Raw genomic sequence first — 22,512 nt, forward strand, 5'->3', positions numbered from 1 at the left:
TAGGAGTTAAAATAATTCTGGAATTCAAAGTGTAGAAAGATCAGTGCATATGTACAAGTATGTCAGTGACTTGAGTAGAAAAAATTCTTCAAGACATTGGTTAGCTCTGTCTTAACATTTTATTAATGTTTCACCAACACAGAATGAAAGGAAATTGACAACCTTACTTTGTAACTTGCTGGCAAAAACCTGTAAGTATCTAATAGAGGTGCAGATATAAATGCTAGTTCCTGTCCAGAATCTATTCCCACCATGAAACTGGGCTGAACAGTTTCATTTTAAAAATCACAAAATAAAATGCAGAAAAAATTAAATATAACAATGATAGAAACTTGGAAAAGAAAGCTTTGTAAATTAAGAAGTTGCATAAGAGAATAACAGATCTGTAGGCCCTAGAGCATTTCTTAAAATTACATGGTAATCAGTATTACAGTGCTTTTTTTGTAATTGGAGGTCATCATCATCAGTTTGTCTAACCTAGTATGTAAAAATGTTAATTATTAGCAGAGAAGGAGCTGATTTTTAAATAAAAGCAATGTTGACATTTGGGAAATACTTATGTGTATTGTGAGGTTCAGCTTATGTAAAATTGACCATGCAGTGTGATAAGTAATGAAGATGTGCACTGCTGAAAAGAACAAAGTAGATTTGAATGTCCAGAAATGGAACAGGATACCAGTGCTTCCAGATGAGCAGTGCTTTCCCCTAAAACCTCACCAAGACTGGTTAAGCTCTTACCATACATACAAAATTTCATAGGCATTCTCAGCTTAGGGTTTTCCACCTACTGCTCAATTAAATCCTTCTGTGAAACCAATCTGTATGTTTTGTTAATAGGGTTATTTGCCTATTTAGTTCTAGTCCAGCTGTAGTGAATTTGGAATTCACAGATGTGTACTAGTGGGTTTTTTGAAAGCATCATCTCCTCTCAGATGCTTGCCATGGTCTATGAAAATGTGCTGTGTCTAAAACCTTTTGCATATTTTTTCAGGAATGCTGAATTCATTCCACAGATTTCTCTTCATTTACTGTGATTAGAAATCGTGATTGTGTCACAGCTCATTAGCAGTACTATATATGTATCATGCAAAAATGGGTGTTGGTGTGATTTTAAAAGATGTTGTCAAGACAAGCTTAAATATCTAAAAGAAGTACCTTGGGTAGATTACACAGACTGTGTATTCAGCAACATTAGAAACAATATAAACAACAACAACAATAGTAATGATAATTTATTTTTCCTGAAAACTTGGGGTTTGAGTATTGTAATTTTGATGGCTTGAACATAGCAATGGGATTTTGCAAGCAGTTTTGCAAGCTCAGTTTGAACATTGTAGCTATTCTGGTGTCTCTAGAAAAGCAGGAGATCTCCCAGAGTGCTGTGTTTTAAAGTAATCGTCTTTAAAGTATTTATTGCTTGTGTTTGATTTTTATACAGCACTGTATACTTCCTTAATTTGTTGTTTCAGCCAAAATTGAGACAGGCACCTCTGGCACCTCTGCTGCTTTTTTGTATTTTTCTGATATTCTGCATTATATCATCACAGCACATGAAAATCATATTTGTTGTATGTCCAGCACACTTACACAGTATGACAAGGATGCAGAAGTTGCCAGGATGACTCAGATAGGGTTTATCTGGTGAATCCTTTTTCTGATAGTGAACTCTATCTCAGAGATTAAATAAAACCAGAGTAGAACAGCAGTGCATAAACAAAAAAAGAAGGGTTCACATGACATCTAGAAGAAAAGGGTCTGTATTCATACTGGAAAAAGGACTAAATGCAATTTTATGTCCAGCTCCTGTGTTCCTCCCCTTGGTGAACTGCCTGAACTTCATGTCTTCAAAAAGTCATCTCTGTAGGAGACTTACCATCTCTGTTTCAGGACATTCAATCTGCCTAATGTAGCATTGATTTTTTTTCCCTCCATTGTCAGTCATAACTACTGCAGATTTTTCTAGTCCTTAGAAGAGTAGGAAATGTGAGAGTAAGAAATGTGTAGAATTGTGGAATCTCTGTCTCAGAGTGTCTCCTCTCTGTCTCAGAGTCTCACAGACCCTCTCTAGTTGAACCACCTTCCAGAAGTGTTAACATTGAGTTCAAAACAGATTGCTCAAGGCTTTTTTCAGGTCCTTCTGAAGTGCAGCCCAAATCTTGAGCACATTGACAGATACCCTGTGTTTTCATGTCCTCTGCAAAGTTGACTGAAGTACCCTCCATCCCTTCTCTGTGTCACTGATAGTCATGTTAAACACAACATGATGCAGGGACTCCTGTAGTATGGCTCTTCATAGTGTCTTCAGACAAAGTATGACCTCTGACACCTTCCAGTGAGGGATTTTGGGTTTATTGGGGGATGACAAGGTGAGCAGGACCTAGCAATTTGCACTTACAGACCAGAAAGCCAGTCGTATCATGGACTACATCAAAAGCCGAGGCCAGTGATATGGCAAAGTGCCCTGCCCTGTTGAGTCATGACAGCGCCAGATTGGGACAGTGTCTGGAAAGCTACAGAGCAGGAAAGGATGTGGGAGTGTTGGTTGACAGCAGCTGAACATGAGCCAGCAGTGCCCAGGTGGCCAAGAAGGCCAATGGCATCCTGGCCTATGCCAGCAGGGCCAGGGCAGGTATTGAGCCCCTGTACTCAGCACTGGTGAGGCCACCCCTCAAATCCTCTACTGAGTTTTACGATCCCACTCGGAGAAGGATATTGAGGTGCTGCAGCATGTCTGGAGAAGGGCAGTAGAGCTGAGGAAGGGTCTAGAGCACAAGTCCTATGAGGAGCAGCTGGGGGACCTGGAGTTTAGCCTGGAGAAAAGGAGGCTCAGGGGGGCCCTCGTTGCTCTGTACAGCCATCTGAAAGAGGATTGTAGCAAAGTGGGGATTGGTTCATATTCCCAGGTAACAAGCAAAAACAGTCTCAGGTTGTGCCAGGGAAGGTTTAGACTGAATTTTTCATAGAAGAAAATACTTCACTGAAGGAATTGTCAAGTATTACAGTGACTTTAGACGGTCACTGTGGTGAGAGAAGGACGAGAATCTTGTTTCTTGATCAGAAGGCTTGATTTATTTATATAAGATATATAATACATTATAACTATACTAAAAAGAATAAGAAGAGAAGTTGCAGAGAGCTGTTAAGCTAAGAATAGAATAGAAAGAATGAATAACAAAGTTCTGTGTCCAGGGAATCTGTCTCTGAGCTGCTCCTGTGATTGGCCTTTAATGGTACACATGGAAGATGAGCCAATCACAGGGACACCTGCTACATTTCACAGCAGCTGATAACAATTGTTTACATTCTTCTTCTGGGGCTCTGTTTCCCAGAAGATGAACAAATCTCAAAGAAAAGATTTCTGTGAAAAAATGTCTGCAACAGTCAAGTGTTGAAACAGTTGCCATGGGAAGTTCAGAAAGCATGTGGATGTGGTGCTTGGTGACATGGTTTACTGGGGGACCTGGCAGTGTCGAGTTGATGTCTGGACTTGATATCTTCGGGGTCTTCCAGTGTTAATAACGATTCTGTGGTTCTATTGAAGTATGGTTGGAGTAAGTATTAGGAAGAAATACTTTAGTCTGAGAGTGGTGAGGCACTAGAACAGATTGCTCTGAAAAGTTGTGGATACCCCATGCCTAGAAGTGTTAAAGGCCAGGCTGGATGTGGTTTTGAACAGTGCGGTCTAGTGGAAGGTATCCCTGCCCATGGCAGGGGAATTTGAACTAGATGATCTTAAAGGTCCCTGCCAACCCCTATGATGCTGTGACTGATACAAATATATATGTCTCTCTGGGCCTGACATCCAACAAGCTCTTTACCCATGTAGCTGCCCCTTGGTACAGGTCATAACGACCCAAGATAACACTTCATTACTGACGTGGGAGCTGGACGGTGTGCATTCACCATCATTTCTGTCATGACTGACATCACTTTTGTGTCACTAGGCCGAAGATGAAGAAGGGTACCGTAAGCTGATTGATCAAAAGAAAGACAGACGCCTGGCCTACTTGTTGCAGCAGACAGATGAGTATGTGGCTAACTTGACTAACCTGGTATGGGAGCATAAACAGGCACAAGCAGCCAAAGAGAAGAAGAAGCGAAGGAGAAGAAAGAAGGCAAGTAGTTACAGCTGATATTTTTAAGCCATTTCTTCTTCGAATCCAGTTTAAATGTTGATAAATGTGGTGATGCCCGATTGTCATACATGTATCAGCATGTCTAAAATAATCTACACCACCAAATTCTTAATACTGAGGGAACTCATCTATCTCTTTATTGAAATATATATCTATGCTTTTATTAACTGAGAAGGTGATAAGAGGCAGAATTATAAACTTCTTAGCTGATGATCTCCTCATGACACTAATTTGCTCATGAACTTTGTACAGGTAAAATTGGGACAGATGTATAAGTTAGGATTATAGTACCCAAAAGGAATACAATGTATCAAAAATACGTTCTGGGAAGAAGATGGCGAGAGTCTGAGTTGCGTAACTGTCTCATCCAGAACACATATTTTAGACCTCCATATTATATACTTGGTGAAGTCCATTTTGTTAGGACCATTGAAAATGGCTAATAAACTTGGCTAGGTTTATTATAGTAAATTAATATTTTGCAGTAATATTATTCATTGTACATTTTTAACCTTTAATTGAAACTTTCCACTTTTCTTTACTTTTCTTCATATGAAATGCAAGAGAAAGTTGTTGAAATTGAACAGTGCAATTTTCAAAAAAATAATTCTATGTGTGAAATAGTGATTAAGAAGTTATTTTTTATTTTTTACGACCTCAGAGTACCTTTCGCCTCTTGCAGAATATGTAAGAGAATTTTTATAATCGATTTCCATGCATGATTTGCTACTAATTATTGCTACAAATTCTAGCATCATGCTTACAGGGTTTGCTAACAGTACTGGAAATATGCTAAAAAAAACAGCATAGAAAAAATACTGATCTTGGACATTAATGACCTAAAAAACAGTACATGTTTTTTCCTGCTCTCAAAAAAAAGTCTATTCCTCAGAGTATGTTCTTAGCATAGGAACAATAACCTGTCTACAGAATAAAGATGTAATGTGGATGGGGTTCTTGGCCTGTATTACCAGAGAGAAAATGCCTGATTAATGTACAAAATGCACGGTAGAGATAATCATCATTGAGACAGCAAGTGAAGGAACTGCATCACTGTAATAATGTAAAGAAGTATGTCCACATAGGTGGTATGTTTCTTTCTATGTCAGTTTAGTCTAAGTATGTATTAGAAACAGTATTATTTTCTGGACATGTCAGTAAAGACGTAATTTTTTGTTACTGAGGTTGAAAGGAAATATGTCCTGTAAATAATATTCAGTGTTTATATATATCCTGCCCTAAGACCTAAGGGAAAATTAGCAAAAAAAGAAAAAAAAGTTTGCTCTGTCTTGGTCATCTGCTTCTTTTTGTTTGTAATTAACTTCTTTCCAGCAATCTTTTGCTCATCTGAAGGAAGTAGGAGTTCACACAAATATTACCCTTTATTTTAATCTAGTGTTCTATGAATTTGTCATTCCATGACTGTGGAACACATTGCATTTAATGGGCACTGTGTCTTTTTTGCAAGTCATACACTTTCAATTCCAAAACTTTTATGTTTTGTAATCCGTAATAAAGCTTAATTTACTAGTACTGTAGTTAATGTTTTGTACTTACTTATTTCTTCATCATCTTCCTCACTGCCTAGAAATGGCAGTGAGGAAGATGATGAAGAAATAATCTTTGCCAGGCTCATTATAGATATCCGAGTGAACCTTATATTCTTAGTAGAATAAATTTGAGATTAGTCCATTCTTTCTCTGGGATACAGTTTCTGTAATCTTCATGATAGATTTTCCTTGTTTGTTTCTTTCATATTCCTCTATTTGTGTTTTCTGTCTTTAGCTTCCTACTGTAGTCATGCAAAAGAAAAAATATTCCATATGAGATTTTCATCTTCCAGGCTAGTTCAACTTGCAGTGCAGCTTTTCACTTTAGTGTTAGTAGTTTTTCCTGTCATTATGCAGCAAATTAACAAAACATGCCTTCCTGCTTTTAAATACTGAAATTTCCCCAATTCCAGGGTTAAGTTGTCAACATTAAAGATCTGTTTGCATGGTCCAAAATAAACGTGCAAGATGTCTGTCATTATTTACATTTATTTTCTTTGTAATATGTTCTGATTTCAGAAATTTTGAACTGTAGGTTATTAATGTTCTCACAGCAGGTTATGTCTTTTGCACAGTGAGCAGCGCTGATGCTCGCTACTTGTCTGTGATTTGAGTTTTAAAGTTCTTTTCCATTGCCTGTAGCCAAGGTATAACAATATTTATGTATTAGGCAGCATTCTCTAGCGTAAAAGAATGGATCCCAGCCCTGGTTCATCCGGGGAAAAAGTATTCTCAGTCAATGTAGTGTGTTCAGCCAAGAGTAGATAAGGTTTTCGTAACTTATCCTTGTGTTTATTTAAAATCTTCACTTCTGGAGCAGTTCCTTTCTTTGTCAGCAGTCACACCTGCTGCACCGAAGTGCTGATGCAGGCAGCTTGGAAGGTTGTATTGCTGTTCCTACTGAGCATCAGCTGCTGCTTATTCATTTCAAGTACATACTTTAGATAATGGAATTTAGTGGCAAAGAAAAGGGCCGAAGCAGATATTAAGGATTATATCAATGTTGAGAAGTGCAGCTATTCTTCAAGTATACTTCTTAAACAAAAAAAAAGGAATAACTTGATGGTCTCTATTGATCACATGCTTTAATAATACTTGGAAGTTTTTTATCTCTAAACACAATTTAAGAGATTGCTTTTTGTTGTTAGGCTGTTCTCTTAACTTTAGTATCCGGAATATTTTGCTATAGTACTACAAAGTCAGCAGTGTGACATAAGGAGAAGCTGTAAAATGTCCTTTCTTGCTCAGAATTGTGTAGGAAAGTTTGAATGCAGAAGCAAACTATATGTCTTTTTGTTTTCCTCATACTGTGCTCACATTTTAAGTGAGGTAAATAAGAATAAGCCTTTAAGAATATACTGCACATTTCTCAGGTTGGAGAGAAGAAAATATAGCTTTCTCCAGTGAAGAACTCCTGGGTTCTTTTTGTTTCTAATTTGAGTAGGGTCTACACACGATTGTAATGTAGTGCAAAAAGCTCCAAAAATACTCCTTCTAGTTAGTTGTCAGACCAAAAAACCAGAAATACATACACGAGACTAAACTGCCTTGCATAAATGTACAATCTGTGATGCCTGCTGACACATTTAGGAGATTAAAGCAGTTTAGAGGAAGTTAATAGTAAATAATATGAAAATAATATATTATTTTATTTGCATTATAAAATAATAATGCAAATAAGCTTTAGGTCTGAGCTGGAAATTGAGTGGGCCAACCACTTCTTACATGCAGATTTATATCATGGACTGAAGTGAGTAGGTACCCTCCTTACGTTAGTAAATTATTTTTGTGTGTTAATTGCTCTGGGCTTATCTCTGCCTATATCCATCCACACCTTCAAAAACGTGAATCCCAGGCTGTTCAGATATAAGTGAAACATATTCATGATCCAAAATATTTACATCATATAAAGTATACTTTCTGTACTTTTAATCTGACCATAGTATTTATGACTTCCTTATTTGTTGTAGAAAGCTGAGGAAAATGCAGAAGGAGTGGCATCTGGTCTTGGTCCTGATGGAGAGGTATGAATTTTTACAAGGTGTTTTTTTGCTTCTTGTTATTTTTGGTTTTTTAAAAAAAAAACCAACTTTCCAGCGATTATTCTGGATTGTGTGTCATGGCTATAACTTCAAAAAGAGTTATGATGACAACTGTTCTAGGAGCTGTTTTTTATAAACAGAAATAATAATTATGTAGGTTAACATGTATGCTAGCCTTTTGCAATTCCTGAAAATCAAAGACTAAAATGAAAACTATATTGAGTCTATCACTGAGCATGATGAAGTCTGCCTCTCAGTTTTGTAATGTGCTTACAAGAAATATTTTTCTTGCAGTCTGTATATAGACAACTTACTTTCTAGTTTGAGTGCGAACACTATATGAACACAATATAGTCAATCTTCTCATCTTTATAAAAAATACATTGTTGACATTGCATGTAATTATCTTGCAGTCACAGGACTGAGTACAGTGCTGTGATGGATTAAGACATCTGAAAATTCTTTCCTCCTCAGAAGCAAATGGAAATTAGTAATTTTTCTGTGTCATTCTTCAGATAATATTGTTCATTCAGTAGCACAGCATATGCTGCCTCATTCAGAGCTCTTCTGTTAATACAATTTTTCTATTCCACTTCATTTTTATATAAAGACTTTAGAATTGTATTTGTTTTACTTGTGCTCTCCTTTTGTACTTGGAAGTGATAGTTCTGCTAGTATAGTTAGAGTTATAGCAAAAATACTTCAGCATATTTGTATTTGCACAAGGAAAATGCACATAATATTTCTGTAATTTCAGTTTAATGGAAACTGGCTGTGTTTTGCACTCTGTCAGTCACTACTTAGAACTGTTCAGAATTAGTTTTTCTTGCTCATATGTATTTATTTGGAAAATATTCTTGGGTAAAAACAGTCTTAGAAGGCAAAAAGTTTTTGAAGTAAAAAAATCTGTGATTAAACAGGGCAAAAAAATAACATAAAGAGTGATTATACTATTCTAGTTCTGTTACAACACAGATAAGAGATTTTGTTCTTACAGGTGCTTCATCAGCTTAGTTGAAGAAGTTAGGACAGTGAATATTTAGGACAGGCCTTTACTTAGAAAGTTAACTGAATTGTTTGATTCTTGGTTCTCAAAAAAAAAAGCCATAAGGTCACTGTATGTTCTTTATTACAGATGTCTGTTGGTATAAACAACAGGATTAAAGGGCTATAAAATACATAACTTGTGTCTTGGTCCATGAAAACCAGTAGCATATTCTTTTCCATGTTGTTCTTGTTAATTTACTTGAGATACTGGGATACATTTGTGGATGTCACATAGAGTATGTTACACACAGAAATACGGTGACTCTGTGTTTGCTTAGTGGGAAAGTGTGGCATCTAGTAACAGAACTTCACTGGTTGTACAGAACTGGAATTTTGATAGTGCTATTAATTCTTCTTATTATGTAAGAAAAGTATGAAGTTCAGTTGCCTTATAGTGTAAAATGTCACTTGAATTTTTAGCCCATAGATGAGAGCAGTCAGATGAGTGACCTTCCAGTCAAAGTGACTCACACTGAAACAGGCAAAGTTCTTCTGGGACCAGAAGCACCCAAAGCAAGTCAGCTGGATGCTTGGCTGGAAATGAACCCTGGGTAAGTAGTTAGTATACAAAGTAGACTGTTTTTTTCTGTTTGCATTGATGTGTTTCATGTTATACTTTCTTGTTTACCAATTCTATTCTTGTTTCAGTTTATTGTATGTAAGCTGAGTGGGAGATGTATTGCACCTATTAGCTTCCCCCTTTTAACTGTAATTCATGATCTTTCTGTCGTTTTTATACAGCTATGAAGTTGCTCCCAGATCAGACAGTGAAGATGAAAGTGGCTCTGAATATGAGGAGGAGGTATGTATCTTCAAAAAGAAATACTGTGACAATACAGTTAAAAACAAGAACTTATTTCATATTCATTTTCCCCTTCTTCATAATGAAGAGAGGAGAGGTGATAGCATATGTGCAGATGCTTTAAGACTGTTATGAACGGGAAAATTAATTGATTCTGTAGTTCTTGATTTTTAGCATTTGTTCTTTATATACTCTGTAAAGGCCTGACTCGTAATTGTTGTTAGGAAGAGTAAATAGTTTACTCTGATTATAAATGGTAATGAACCAGATGATTTAGCAGGTTCCTGTTTTAAAATACATCTAAGAAAATGCTGCATTGTGGCTGTGTGCTGAGTGAAATTAACATCTTCAAAGTTTATGCATTGAAGGTTTTATAGGCAATAAAAATCGTGGTTACTACTTATGTGTATTAAAATGTTAGGCATTATGACAGGGATTTATATTCAGGCTTTTCAGGGTAGGCTTATTTGATTCAGTATTTGGATGGTGATTTAAATACTGTTGTTATAAAAAATTTGAAAATAATCTTACCATTAACCCATACAAAGATCCCAGCCTTGCAGGGTCATCATATTACATACTATGAATAATGAATAATGAATAGTGATAATTGCATAGCATTTTCAGATCAGTACTTTCTAAAGGAGAACGGAAATGAGGAATAGAGAAGGACCATGTTCAATCAAAAGTCTGGTAGCAGAACTAGGTATAGTACTCAGATCTCCTAAGTTTAGCAGTCTTTACACTACTAGACCAAACAACCACTGAAATTGACTGGACTGTATGATGTTATGGTGTGTGTTTGTAGGAATAATTTCTGGTTATGTAATTCTACATGTCTGTTAGTATTAAGGTAGGAGAGAAGGGCGTGATATCTGTCAGATTTTAGAATCTCACTTAGTGAGATTTTAAGTTAATGTTATCTGCTGCAATAGTAGTCAAAAGATGAGTTATTTCAAGAAGAGTAAAAATAACTGGTTTTAAAAAATTAAGAAACTAGAGGCCTAAATCAATAGTACATGACAGTATTTTAAGCCTTATTAGTTTATCAGACATCTAGAATACAACATAAAAAATCCACATGGTATTGGAATACTCTCCATGAATATGGTAGTCTGAGAAAGCCTTTGACAGGGGAAAATAATTTTTATTTCAAAGTATTATTGACTTCCTGTTTGTTAGTGTATGTCAAAAATTAATAGTTTTGTTATGCTGCAGTGCAATTTTATTGCAGAATAAGTGTAATTTGAACCTTATGATTCAGATGTCTGTCATAAAACACTTGACCAATGATAGCTACCAGTATGAGAACGCCATTTGAAAGTGTGACTGAGGAACACATTACACTTCCCAGCACTTCCGTTCTTTTTCTATATTTCTGTAGGATGAGGAAGAAGAATCAAGCAAATTAGAAACAGATGAGAAGATACTCCTGGATCCTAACAGTGAGGAAGTTTCTGAGAAAGATGCAAAGCAAATCATTGAGTGAGTTCCTTAAGTACTTTTTATTAGAAACTGTGATATCTAACAGTGGTGTTTCACAAGAGTAGCTTTCTGTAGATTACAGTGAATTGTTTTACTTCTCTGGTATAGATACCTGCAGGAGAAGGAACATGGTAATTTAATTGTATACTCTTTATAATCTTGTACTCTTTGGTGTACTCACCTCACTCACAGCTGTGGACTTGAACTGTTTCTTGAGACATGTAAGCCACGGTCAAAAAATACTTGTTTGTAGGAATTCACTTGACTTCTTTTTCTACTTTCCAGGACAGCGAAACAAGATGTGGATGATGAATATAGCATGCAATATAGTGCTAGAGGGTCTCAGTCCTACTACACTGTTGCTCATGCTATCACTGAAAGGGTGGAAAAGCAGTCTTCCCTTCTTATTAATGGCACATTAAAACATTACCAGGTGAGAAATCCTTAAAACAATAAAATACCTAAAACTTGGGATTATGCTAAACTTTTCAGTGTGACCTTTCAAATGGCAAACTGAAAATTTGTTAAGAAATACAAAGGCTCTAGTAGGTTAGAATTTGGAAGTAAGGACAAAGCAATGATACCTGTCACAGATAATGTTACATACATACTCCTTGAATAATACAAACTTTTTACAGCTATCTCTACTTTTTCTTCATTGCAGGTGAACAATATTTTGATTTTGATATCCTTCTCTCTGACTTGTACTTTAATTTCTTACTCTTCTAATTTGTGGTGGATTAACAGTATTTTCCTCCTTCCAATATTTACAAGTTTAGAATTTTATTTTTAATTAAGGTCCTAATATTTTGGGGCAGTGATAGGTGCAACTTGAAAATAAGATAAATATTTTGCTATGGAGGTTGGTGTCACGTGTTCTTCACAGACTTTCGCTGGATTTAGTAACCAAGACCTTTACTATTTTGATATAAGCTAGATTGACATGTGATTGAAAATGTCCTTGATGCATATTTTCTGCTCTTCTGCTATCACACAACTTTCTGGTGAACTCCAACAACCTGCATTTTATCTCTATTCAGAACATTGCTCGTATATATAAAAGAATAACTATGTAGACAAAAGAGCTTTCCTCAGTTCTGAAGTGACTTTATAGAGTGACACTACAGGTTCCAGTCAGCTCTTGATGACTTAGTAGTAAATATTAATCAGTCCACATGTATGTAAGGCCAGTAAATTGGCCTTACAAAATGTTCTTTTGGATACTGTCTTGCAGGAAAAACAGACAATTACTTCAAGAGTGTATTGTAGAATTTTCCCTCTGAACTTTCTCAGGCCACCTTATTTCCTGTTCTCTCCATGCATGGGACACACCAAAACTCTGGATATGAGGAGCAGAAACTTCACACATGTGTCAGTAATGTGATACACACATGTGGAAATTGGTCTGAGAAGGGAAAAGTGCTTTCTAGCAGTATTCCTTGGAGTGTGAAATTCTAATATGTAGATACTGCTAAGCTACAGAACTCTGCCTTCCTTCCATCTCTGGAATTTTATACACAAGGCATATTTGGACAAAGGTGGCCTACTCTGACATGGAGTTTTGAATGGCAAATACTAAGTGGACATGTGCTACAAGAGCTTTAGCATACCAGTGATACAGCTGGCAAGCGTGAGACTTCGTGTTTTGAGCGGTTATGACGAGTTTGGTTTTGAAAGATTTTAATTGACACACATAAATGTCATGAAATAGACACAGAAAGTTTCGGCATTTGAGAGTGTTGAAACTGAGGAACAAATACCTGCTGTGGTGTTTATCAGCCTTACTATAAGTGCCTCTGTTGCTTTGTGTGCAGTAGTAAAACCTTTATACATGAAATCTGACTTCATCTTACCGAGTGTTTTAAACAGAACATGTTTTCCTTGTAAGGATAGGCAGGGGTCTCCATGCATATAGTATTACTAAAGGAAATCCAACTTGTAAGTAGACAGGGAAATCAGAACATTAGTTCCATGCTGCTGATTTATTGTTAATTATTTTTGTGGGTTTTAAATAACTGGAACTTGCTCTTCATTTCAGCTCCAGGGACTGGAGTGGATGGTTTCTCTCTATAATAACAATCTGAATGGAATTTTAGCAGATGAAATGGGACTAGGAAAGACAATACAAACTATTGCTCTGATCACTTACCTGATGGAGCACAAAAGACTCAATGGCCCCTATCTCATCATTGTTCCCTTGTCGTAAGTAATGGGTCTCGTTCTGGCATTATTGTCCTAACCATTGCAGATTGGTTTATTTGGAGCACAACACGCTGGCAAAACCAGAAAGCTGGTAAAACACTTGATTCTATTAATTTTGGCAAGCTGTATTGAATTTACTGTAATTCACTCTTAAGCCAAGTGAGGGGGATGTTTTTTCTTTCCTATTGCATGCAAGCACTTCACCTTTCAGCTTTTAACTGATAATAAAAATCTCTTGCTTAATTCTTTAAGCAGCTGGTACCTCATCTGATACCATGCAAGCATGCTTTAATGAGGTTGATCTTTCAAGTACTGTATAGGTATCCCTGGATATATGTAGCCTTGATTGACATGCACACTTTTATCAGGTGTGCAGATTATGATTGTTTATTGTGCTGCCCCCCCTTTTGCTTTTCCTTAGCTTTCCAAAATGCTGCTTGTTATATAAATTTCTTTCAGCGCATTTTATTTTCTCCAAAGGTCAGGTGTGGGTTTTAGTGATTTGAATAAAAAATGTCAGTCATTGTGAAAATCTTGTGTTGAGGATTTGTTATCTTATTTTTATGTGTAATTGACTTGATTGATGTTGAGAGGTTCCCTGGTAATTTCATTAGCTAATTTGTCCACCAGTTATGCTGAGCATGCAAATTTGTTCTAGAATTAGGATAAATTTGATTTGTAGTCATCTCTTGACTTCTTTTGAGGTGTCCTCTCTTCTGGCTGTGCTGTAGTAGTAAATGATTAACTAAGATAAATGCCACAGGTGTGCTTAATTGTATGAACACAAATGATAAGCTTAGTTTGAGAAGAAACACCTGGGAGAAGATCTATAAAACAAAAATAGTGGTAGTGTTATTAATGTCAATTTTCATGTCAGCACAGTAAAAAATATGATTTCTTTTATGTACTCCAGAGTTTTTTTTTTAAAGTCAGAAGAGCTGAAAGTTCTTTCTTTTATACATTTTAAAAGCTGCCTTTCTCTGCCTTTTCTACCTTGCTAGTATTGCTGCCGTCAGTGGTCCACTAAGAAGAGGATAAAAATACAAGCAGCTGAAAAACCTCAAGGGTTTTTTTTTGCTGTTGTCTCATAATAGCAATTAGCTTCACTATATAGCAACTTTTTTGTTGGGATAAAACAGCAGAAACAGAATGGATCCTCAAAGTAGTGGTTAGTGGCACTATGAGTAGTTCTGCTGGAGTAGAGCATAGATAAAGTCTATTGTCAGTTTAATTGGGCTGTATTTGAAAAGCTGTAGTGTCCATTTTTGTATGATATATCTAGTAGAGAGGAACTTGCAAATCTATTTTTTGTCCAGAGACACTGTTCTTTTTGTTACTATGTTCCAGAGTATAAAGGTGCATGTAAAACACTACTTTTACTGGTTTCAGAAAGGGCCCTGAATACAAGCTGAATGAGTGTTTCACACATTTTTTTTTCTTGTTGTTTCCCTCTGAGATGCTTGTATTTTATTGCAATGTATATAAAGTGCATTTTTAAAAGAAGTTCTTATTTATGTGGGTTGATTACATAAAATGTGTTAAAAAGCTGGCAACCACTTGGAAACACTTAAAAAGTTTGATCTGCAGATGATGAAACATGTTACTTTTTCTCTATAATCTCTATAGGACTTTATCCAATTGGACATATGAATTTGACAAATGGGCTCCTTCAGTGGTGAAGATATCTTACAAGGTTTGATTTGCTTTTTATATGACTGTAGAATTGAAGGAACGAGAGCTAGAGACAGTTTTTCCTCTGTCTCTGCAAGCTTTTAAACTATCTGCTCATCAGGTTTTGTCATGTACTAAGCAGTGTGAGTTAGTTAGCCATGCTAAGAGGACTATCATAAACTGTGAAAGACTGTAGAAGTAAAACAGCTGTAAATCATTGTACAAAATGCAGAACCAAATATCACACTTGCAAGGCTTCTGCTGAGAGTTAAGTATGGTAACTACCTAACATTTTATTCCTAGCTAAATGCTTTTTTGTTTGGCTCCTGTAGTAGTGATATAGCCAAGCAATTTGTATGGACACCAGACCACTGGCTTTATATTTCCATGAGCCCCATCAGCAGCGTTACAGTCTAGCAGAGGTTTAAGAAAGGCTCTCTGACAAGGTCTGGAATTTTATCAATGTATTATTCACAGTATGGTAGGATTGCAGGTTCATCTGATTGCTTATTATCTGCTAATTCATAAAAACAATGTTTTTTCTTCATCAAAGTAAAGAATAAAAACTCACGTGTCTCTCTCTTTTAGGGTACACCTGCAATGCGCCGCTCACTTGTTCCTCAGCTTCGAAGTGGAAAATTTAATGTTCTTTTAACTACTTATGAGTACATCATAAAGGACAAACATATCCTTGCTAAGGTAATTTTGACCATTATGTCTCTACAGCAAGACCCAGACACCTTCAAGTGGTACATACCACAAAACACATTTTTATTTTATGGGAAAGTTCCTGGTTGTTCTTTCCTTCAATAAAAGTTATCTCTTTCATTTACATTTCTGTTTCTCAGTTTATAATTGAACTTCTCAGTCACAGCTGTCCCTTCTGTAAACACTAGGATTTTCCCAAATGTGTCCAGGGGACTAATTCCTTTATGCAATTCTGTCAGTACTGTATACCTGGCTGTCCTTGGAAGAACATGACTTTTCTCACCTCTGCATAATATTCAGCCTAATCTGCATCAGTGACTTTTCACTTTTTCGGTTATTTCTGTCCTGAAACTGACTCCTGTTAGGGCCCTTCCAGCTCTGTGGTCACTTTCCCCCACATGACTAGTTACCTATATCATGAATTTGGTATCCAGGCTAAAGAGTCTACACCTTGCACTTCTTAGGGGCTCACTGTCTCTCTACAGGTAGGTATCAAATATAATTAATTTAAAAAGCCTGCTACACTGTAAGACTATTTCATGTTTGCACAAAGCAGAGGTATTTTGCTATACAAAGAAACCATATTGGTTTTCCTGTAGTTTTATTTTCATTTTATTTTATTTTCATTTTCACTTCATTTTCATCTGTTGCATTCTGGATATTTACTGCCTATCACTTGTTTGTCCTTTCTAATACAAAGGCAGTGCATTTTCTTAGTATCATTCTGAATGCTTGAGGACAGCTTGAGATTACATAATTTTCTTTTTCCTTTTTTTACCCCCACTTTTTCTGAAAGATAGGACAGCACTATGCCACACATCCTGTCCTGGGAAATGGAATTAGGTAGCACGTGTAAAAGTACAAACTGAGGCCTTCCTAGTCACATGGTCAGTATGTGTAGTACAGGTGAAACTAGAGCACTTGAACAACAGCTTTCAACATCTGCTGTGATTGCATTTAAGATTTCATATTAATAAATGGATACTTTAGTTGAAAATGCAGTAACTGAGATGTTTTTATTTATGCTGCTTTCTTTTCAAGTAAAAACATAGTATTAGCTGAAACAAAGTTCAGGGTTGCTGTTGTTTATGAGCATACTCACCTTTATCTGAAAAGGCTTTTGTCTCCTGTGAAGGTTGTTGTTACAGACAGATTTATTTGCAGTTTATATGGGGTTTTTTTTCCACTGTGAACCATATTCTGGCCTTGAAGAGCCAGTCATTCCAATCTCTTTCCCAAAAATGGAAGGAGTCTCCTTGCTGTTAACTGTTTCAGTTCCAGTCAGAATTCATCATCAGGTTGAGTGTACCTAGTGTTTGTCTCTCTGTGTGTTGCTAGCAAGGACACTGATAGTTGCATAATGTTTGATTTGGCTTTCATCAAGGTTGAGACTGATTGATGTCTCAGGCTTTAAGTATTTTTTCTTTATACTTGTTGCAAGGACCTTGACAAAGTCTGGCCTGTTCTAACTTTGCCAACTTTTCTTCTTTTTTTTCCAGATTCGGTGGAAGTACATGATAGTAGATGAGGGCCATCGAATGAAGAACCATCACTGCAAGCTGACTCAGGTCTTGAATACTCACTATGTGGCCCCTCGGCGAATCCTGCTGACTGGGACTCCTTTGCAGAACAAGTTGCCTGAACTTTGGGCTCTCCTCAATTTCCTTCTTCCAACCATTTTCAAGAGCTGCAGCACCTTTGAGCAGTGGTTCAATGCTCCATTTGCCATGACTGGAGAAAGGGTACTGTGGCAGTGTTTTTTTAAAAGATCAGAAATAAACCACTTTGATGAAAACAGAAAAGAGCTTACTAAGAAGGATTAGTGTTTGAACTTTAGTTATGTTAAGAATTTAGCATAATTAAAAGACCCCTTTTTTATAATACCAAAATTTTAAGATTTAAACTGCATTTTTTGACTTGGTGTCAGTTTGGTGTAAGATGCAAATAATCATTGCACATTCTTAGCATTCCATGTGAGAGAAGACATTAACTAATATATTTGAGTTGCCTTGTAGTGACTTTTATAAACTTTTCTAGGTGGACTTAAATGAGGAAGAAACTATTCTGATCATCCGTCGTCTGCATAAAGTGCTTCGGCCCTTCTTGCTGAGAAGACTGAAGAAGGAGGTTGAGTCTCAACTCCCAGAAAAGGTTTGCAATGAGAGGAGTTTTGGAAGGGGTTTGATAGTCTTTCTAAGCATTAAATTTTGAGATTTATTTTGCAGAACAGGACTTCTTTAGTGTTTGTTTTTTTATACATAAAATTATTTTCTGATTTCAAAGGAAATTGTTTTTATTTCTGGATAACTATTTTGTCCCATTGTGTCCTCCTCTGCAATTCTGCATCCCTCTTCACAGAATAACAGCAACTAAAATTAAAAAAAAAAATTGGAAGGTGTGATAAGGAAAAGTTGGTTTTAAGGTAAACTGGATTAAAACCAAACCAAACTGAAATATTTATAAGGTGTGTTATGAGCTGACGTGCTAAATGAATGGAGAACTGTGTACAGATGCTTAGAGACAATACAAAGAAAGGCATTTTAAATTATTTTTCATCTTTGTAATCATGTAAATACTACTTATGTTGCAGATTTCTGTTCCTTCAAAAGTCAAATTCTCAATATCCTCAGAAGAATTTATTTGAGAATAAAAGATGTTTGCATTTGAAAATAATACTTAAATCAAACCACTGACAAATCCAGTAATAGGCATTGGAGAGGCAAAATTTTCAAGTTATACACACACTCATACTGAGAAGGCCATGTTTCTTTTTGTTGCCATTATCTGAAAAAAGGAGTTTATCCAGCCATGAGGATTGAGCCTGGGGGCAGAAGCTTAATCAAGTTCATTTGCTCTTGCAAATGTTGGTAAACATTAAAGAAAGTCACTTCTCTTTAAGGAGTTTATACACTTGTCTTTCTGAGGAGAAAATAACCTGATAGTTTTCTTCCTGTTTATTTATTAAACATGAGGAATCTTACGCATTGTCTTTCCTTCATAGCTTGAAAGATTTCTAGCCACTAGTGTGGTTTTGTTATGTTACAGTTTTTATTTGACATAACTTAATAAAACTGTAGTGATTATAATCTGGACATTGGGCAGTAGAAAAAATTACATAAAATTGGTGTGTGAAGTCTTTCTGTTACTGTTTTTAAATCTAGTATGCAGTTAAGAACTAAATATAGCTTTGCAAAGCTGAGCAAGTCAGCCTGAATGTAGCAATCATACAATACTGTATTAATTCCTAGTGTTTTAGTGGATGTTGAGAAAATGGTGGCAGTCTAGATAAACATTATGCCAGTTAGACTCTATAATTACTAGATACATAGTGATGATACTTTTATGATGCTTTGCTTCATAACACACTTTTATGATGCTTTGCTTTTGCTTAACACACAAAATAAATTCAATTGGTTATTAAACATAAAATAGTTTTTTAGTTGCATGTTAATTTCAAAATTAGTTTTAAGTTATTTTTTTAAATTTTAAAAATTAGAGAGTGAGAAATAAAGTGTGTTTGGTAATCTTGCATCTTTAGGATCCAGCTGTCTCACTGCAGTTGTGACTCATAAATACTCGTTTCTGTGCTTGCACTTGTATTGCTGGTCATTGAAACTTTATGTGGCGATCTGGTAGATAGAAGATCAGTAGGGTTTTTTTGTTTTGTTGTAGAATGACAAGAACTTGCAGTTAGTTCTGACTAACATTATTATGCCAGCATGTTCATGGTTTGGGTTTTTTTTTTTAAATACCAGGTGGAATATGTGATCAAATGTGATATGTCAGCTCTTCAAAAGATCCTGTACCGTCACATGCAAGCCAAGGGGATCCTCCTCACAGATGGTTCTGAAAAAGACAAGAAGGTACAAATGAAAGACTAAAATATGAAGGAAATAATGTATTATGAGTGAACATGTTAATAACATGACTTCTGTTTTAAAAAATTAATATATAGATCCTTACTGCTGGTATCTCCCAGGGGAAGAGAAATTTCAGGCATGCCTTTTAGTTACAAGACAGCAGCTATTCACAAGGATTTGTAGTTGCACTCAGTTGTATTCAGTGTAGTTGCACTGCCTTGCTGCAAACAGGCAATGTTTGAGAAAAAACTGCATTTTCCTTGGCTGAGCTTAATTCAGTAATATATCTGAATAATTGTGATTGTGGGAGTGATGGCTAGAGAAGATAATTTATCTTGTTTTTCAGAGCTATTAGTTAAGTCTTGTTTCAGTTAGTTAGGACTGTATGCTGGCATTCATCCTTACAAGATCTGTTGGTGACAAAATTCTTTAAGAGATCAGTAAGATTAAAAGTCATATAGTCAGATTTAGACTTTGTAGTAGTAAATGTTGTTTATGCTGTCATGGGGTTTGATTCAGTCACTACTGAGTCAAGAAATTGCCATTCTTCAACTTCTCATGTGATAACAAATTTGAAATACTGTAAATGCGAAATACTTTGAACAGACACTACAGAATATCTAGAATATAAGAGTTTCAGTTTGCACCCTCTAGTGTGTATATATAGTGCACATATAGTCTTTCCATTATCCTTTTTCATGTTGCATTGGTACAAAGAAATATTTTGGTGATTTTTCTCTTCAGTATCTTACTTTACCTTCCTAGTTCTTTGCAGTCAAATTGTTTTTTTTACTGGTGCTTAATTAAACTCTAGAAAAAGGGCTCTTTTTGACTGGATATTGAAACGCATCTTCATAGTTTGAACACTTTTTAGACATTAATTCATATTTCTCAGTTGTATTTTTAATCCATTTTTTTCAGTTTGGTGTCTTTATGTTTGCCCTAAAAAAGTTCATTTTGTATCACAGTCTTCCACTTCTTTTTCTGGTCTTTCTTTCATCTGCTCAGACATTTCCATGTATTTTTCCCTACCTGTTTCTTGACCTGTGTGATTAACCAGTTAAAGTTGCCTTTGCTGTCATCTGAACACTTCCCTTGCGTTCCACTCTCCCCAGGGGGCTAAAATTTTTCCTTTCTTGCAACTGTCTCCTAATTGATTTTTTTAAAAATCTTAAATTAAACTCTGTTATCACTGCTACCTGTTGTCAGTAAAGGAAGGGGGTCATTAAGATTGCTTAGCTTCAATGATCAAGCAACCATTGTGTTACGAAAAAAATCATGTCCTTCTGCAGCTCTGGCCTGGACCCAGCTGAGATTAGAGACAATTCACTCAGATGGAAAGCTCTAGGAAATTATTTTTATAACAAATATGAACTGCATTTTTGGAGCAAATTAGACATGATCTTAGAAAGAACAAAACCAAGTTTTAAATATATGGAGTGCCCCCTTCAAATGGACTATCTCTAGATGAAAGTTATGATTTCAGTGTACTTCCCAGAAAAGACTAGAATATTGCTAATATATGTTATAATTAAGTACTGAATTTTCCCCTAGCCTACAACTCAAAATTGGTCAAAATTAACCAAAATTGTTTTGGCTAAGATTTTTAAAATAAATCTGAATTAGTCATATAGTAAACTTGGAATACTAATGCCACTCTGATCACATTTTTATAAAGTGGAAACAAAACAAAATGGCATTAAAAGCAACAGGTTTTTGGCAATGTTAATATGATGCAATGGTCTCAAATGTATGCTGACCAGCTGCAGTTAGTTTTTAACTGTATAGTGTTACACCAGAGTGTCTGATTAGTGTCCTGGTTCTACAAGATTACCTGTAGTGTATGTTTTATTACCTGTAGTGTATGTTTAGAGAATATACTTCCTTAAATAATATTACTCACAAAGTTGTTGAGCTTTAGCATTTTAGTATCTCTGGCCTGATGTTTTGCTTGGCCTGATGTTTACTTGGAGTGAGAAACCCATATATTGAGTTAACAGACTGGAGAAGCTACAATTGAGTATAAAATTGTCCAGCTAGAATTACTTCTGTTAGATGGTTCAGACACTATGAAGTTTGTATGGTTTCATAGTAAACAGTATAAATAATCAGGATAGTAGATGCTTTGCTTCCCATCAAGAATACTGCAGGTAGAAATGTAGTGAACTTTGTCAATTACTTCCAGGTCTTCCTTTTTCATTACAGAGCATCCTTGTGACATATGAATTTATACAGCAAGACAATAGTTTCTTGATTTTTGTTGTTTTGATTTATCCTAGTTTGTTGTTTTTCTTATTGTAGAGTTTTGTTGTGTTTTGATTTCCTTTTGTTTTTTTTTTTAAATTAATGATGTAGTGTTTGGATTTGGGATAAAAGGATGTTGAAAGGGTATATTCATAAGCTAAGAAATTAATTATTTAGTTTGTATTGTTTGTATCCATAGGGAAAAGGTGGAGCAAAAACTCTTATGAACACTATCATGCAGTTGAGAAAGATATGCAATCACCCATACATGTTTCAGCATATTGAGGTAAGACTGATAGGTCTGATTTCGAGAGTTATTTTTATTCAATAAAATAGGATAGGATAGTAGAAAACTGCTGCTAAAGCTTATGTGTGTGGGAGGAGACATCTCTGTACACATAATTTATACTGGAAGGGCCAGATTCAGAAAAAAAAATGTATTATAGTGAACAAGTGCCATCTTTTTATTGATAATCCAAAGTCTGTTTTTAAAATAGTTAATTTTATGGAGCAGTGTCATTAAAAAGTGAAGAGTTTTTTGTTAATTTAAGACAACCCAGAGCTATTTTTCGCATTTGCGTACTCCAAATTCATTACATATAGACACTGGTTCAAAATGTAATGTGTAGAATCTCTGTAGTTAGCAGTCTGCTAATCTTCTGCAGTGTCGACTGCAATTGTTCTATTCTATCCATGTTGTTTTTCAGCAAAAATGTACTGTCTGTATACCATCTCTCAATAGGACCTAAGTATATCAATGTAATA

The 22,512-nt window shown here is 35.7% G+C and overlaps 1 protein-coding gene across 1 annotated transcript in view; it reads left to right on the forward strand.

Annotated features, from left to right (window-relative positions):
• SMARCA2 (SWI/SNF related, matrix associated, actin dependent regulator of chromatin, subfamily a, member 2) overlaps positions 1-22,512 on the forward strand; it is a 115,168-nt gene that overhangs the window by 41,658 nt on the left and 50,998 nt on the right. The window contains exons 10-22 of the mRNA XM_064735304.1: positions 3,945-4,115; positions 7,657-7,710; positions 9,196-9,326; positions 9,517-9,577; positions 10,962-11,062; positions 11,348-11,495; positions 13,101-13,264; positions 14,891-14,957; positions 15,524-15,634; positions 17,143-17,385; positions 17,681-17,794; positions 19,399-19,506; positions 21,947-22,033. Coding sequence (XP_064591374.1) covers positions 3,945-4,115; positions 7,657-7,710; positions 9,196-9,326; positions 9,517-9,577; positions 10,962-11,062; positions 11,348-11,495; positions 13,101-13,264; positions 14,891-14,957; positions 15,524-15,634; positions 17,143-17,385; positions 17,681-17,794; positions 19,399-19,506; positions 21,947-22,033 — 1,560 coding nt within the window. The remainder of the gene's footprint in view (positions 1-3,944; positions 4,116-7,656; positions 7,711-9,195; positions 9,327-9,516; positions 9,578-10,961; positions 11,063-11,347; positions 11,496-13,100; positions 13,265-14,890; positions 14,958-15,523; positions 15,635-17,142; positions 17,386-17,680; positions 17,795-19,398; positions 19,507-21,946; positions 22,034-22,512) is intronic.

Source organism: Zonotrichia leucophrys, chromosome Z (genome assembly GCF_028769735.1).
Source record: "Zonotrichia leucophrys gambelii isolate GWCS_2022_RI chromosome Z, RI_Zleu_2.0, whole genome shotgun sequence".
Classification (NCBI taxonomy): domain Eukaryota; kingdom Metazoa; phylum Chordata; class Aves; order Passeriformes; family Passerellidae; genus Zonotrichia; species Zonotrichia leucophrys.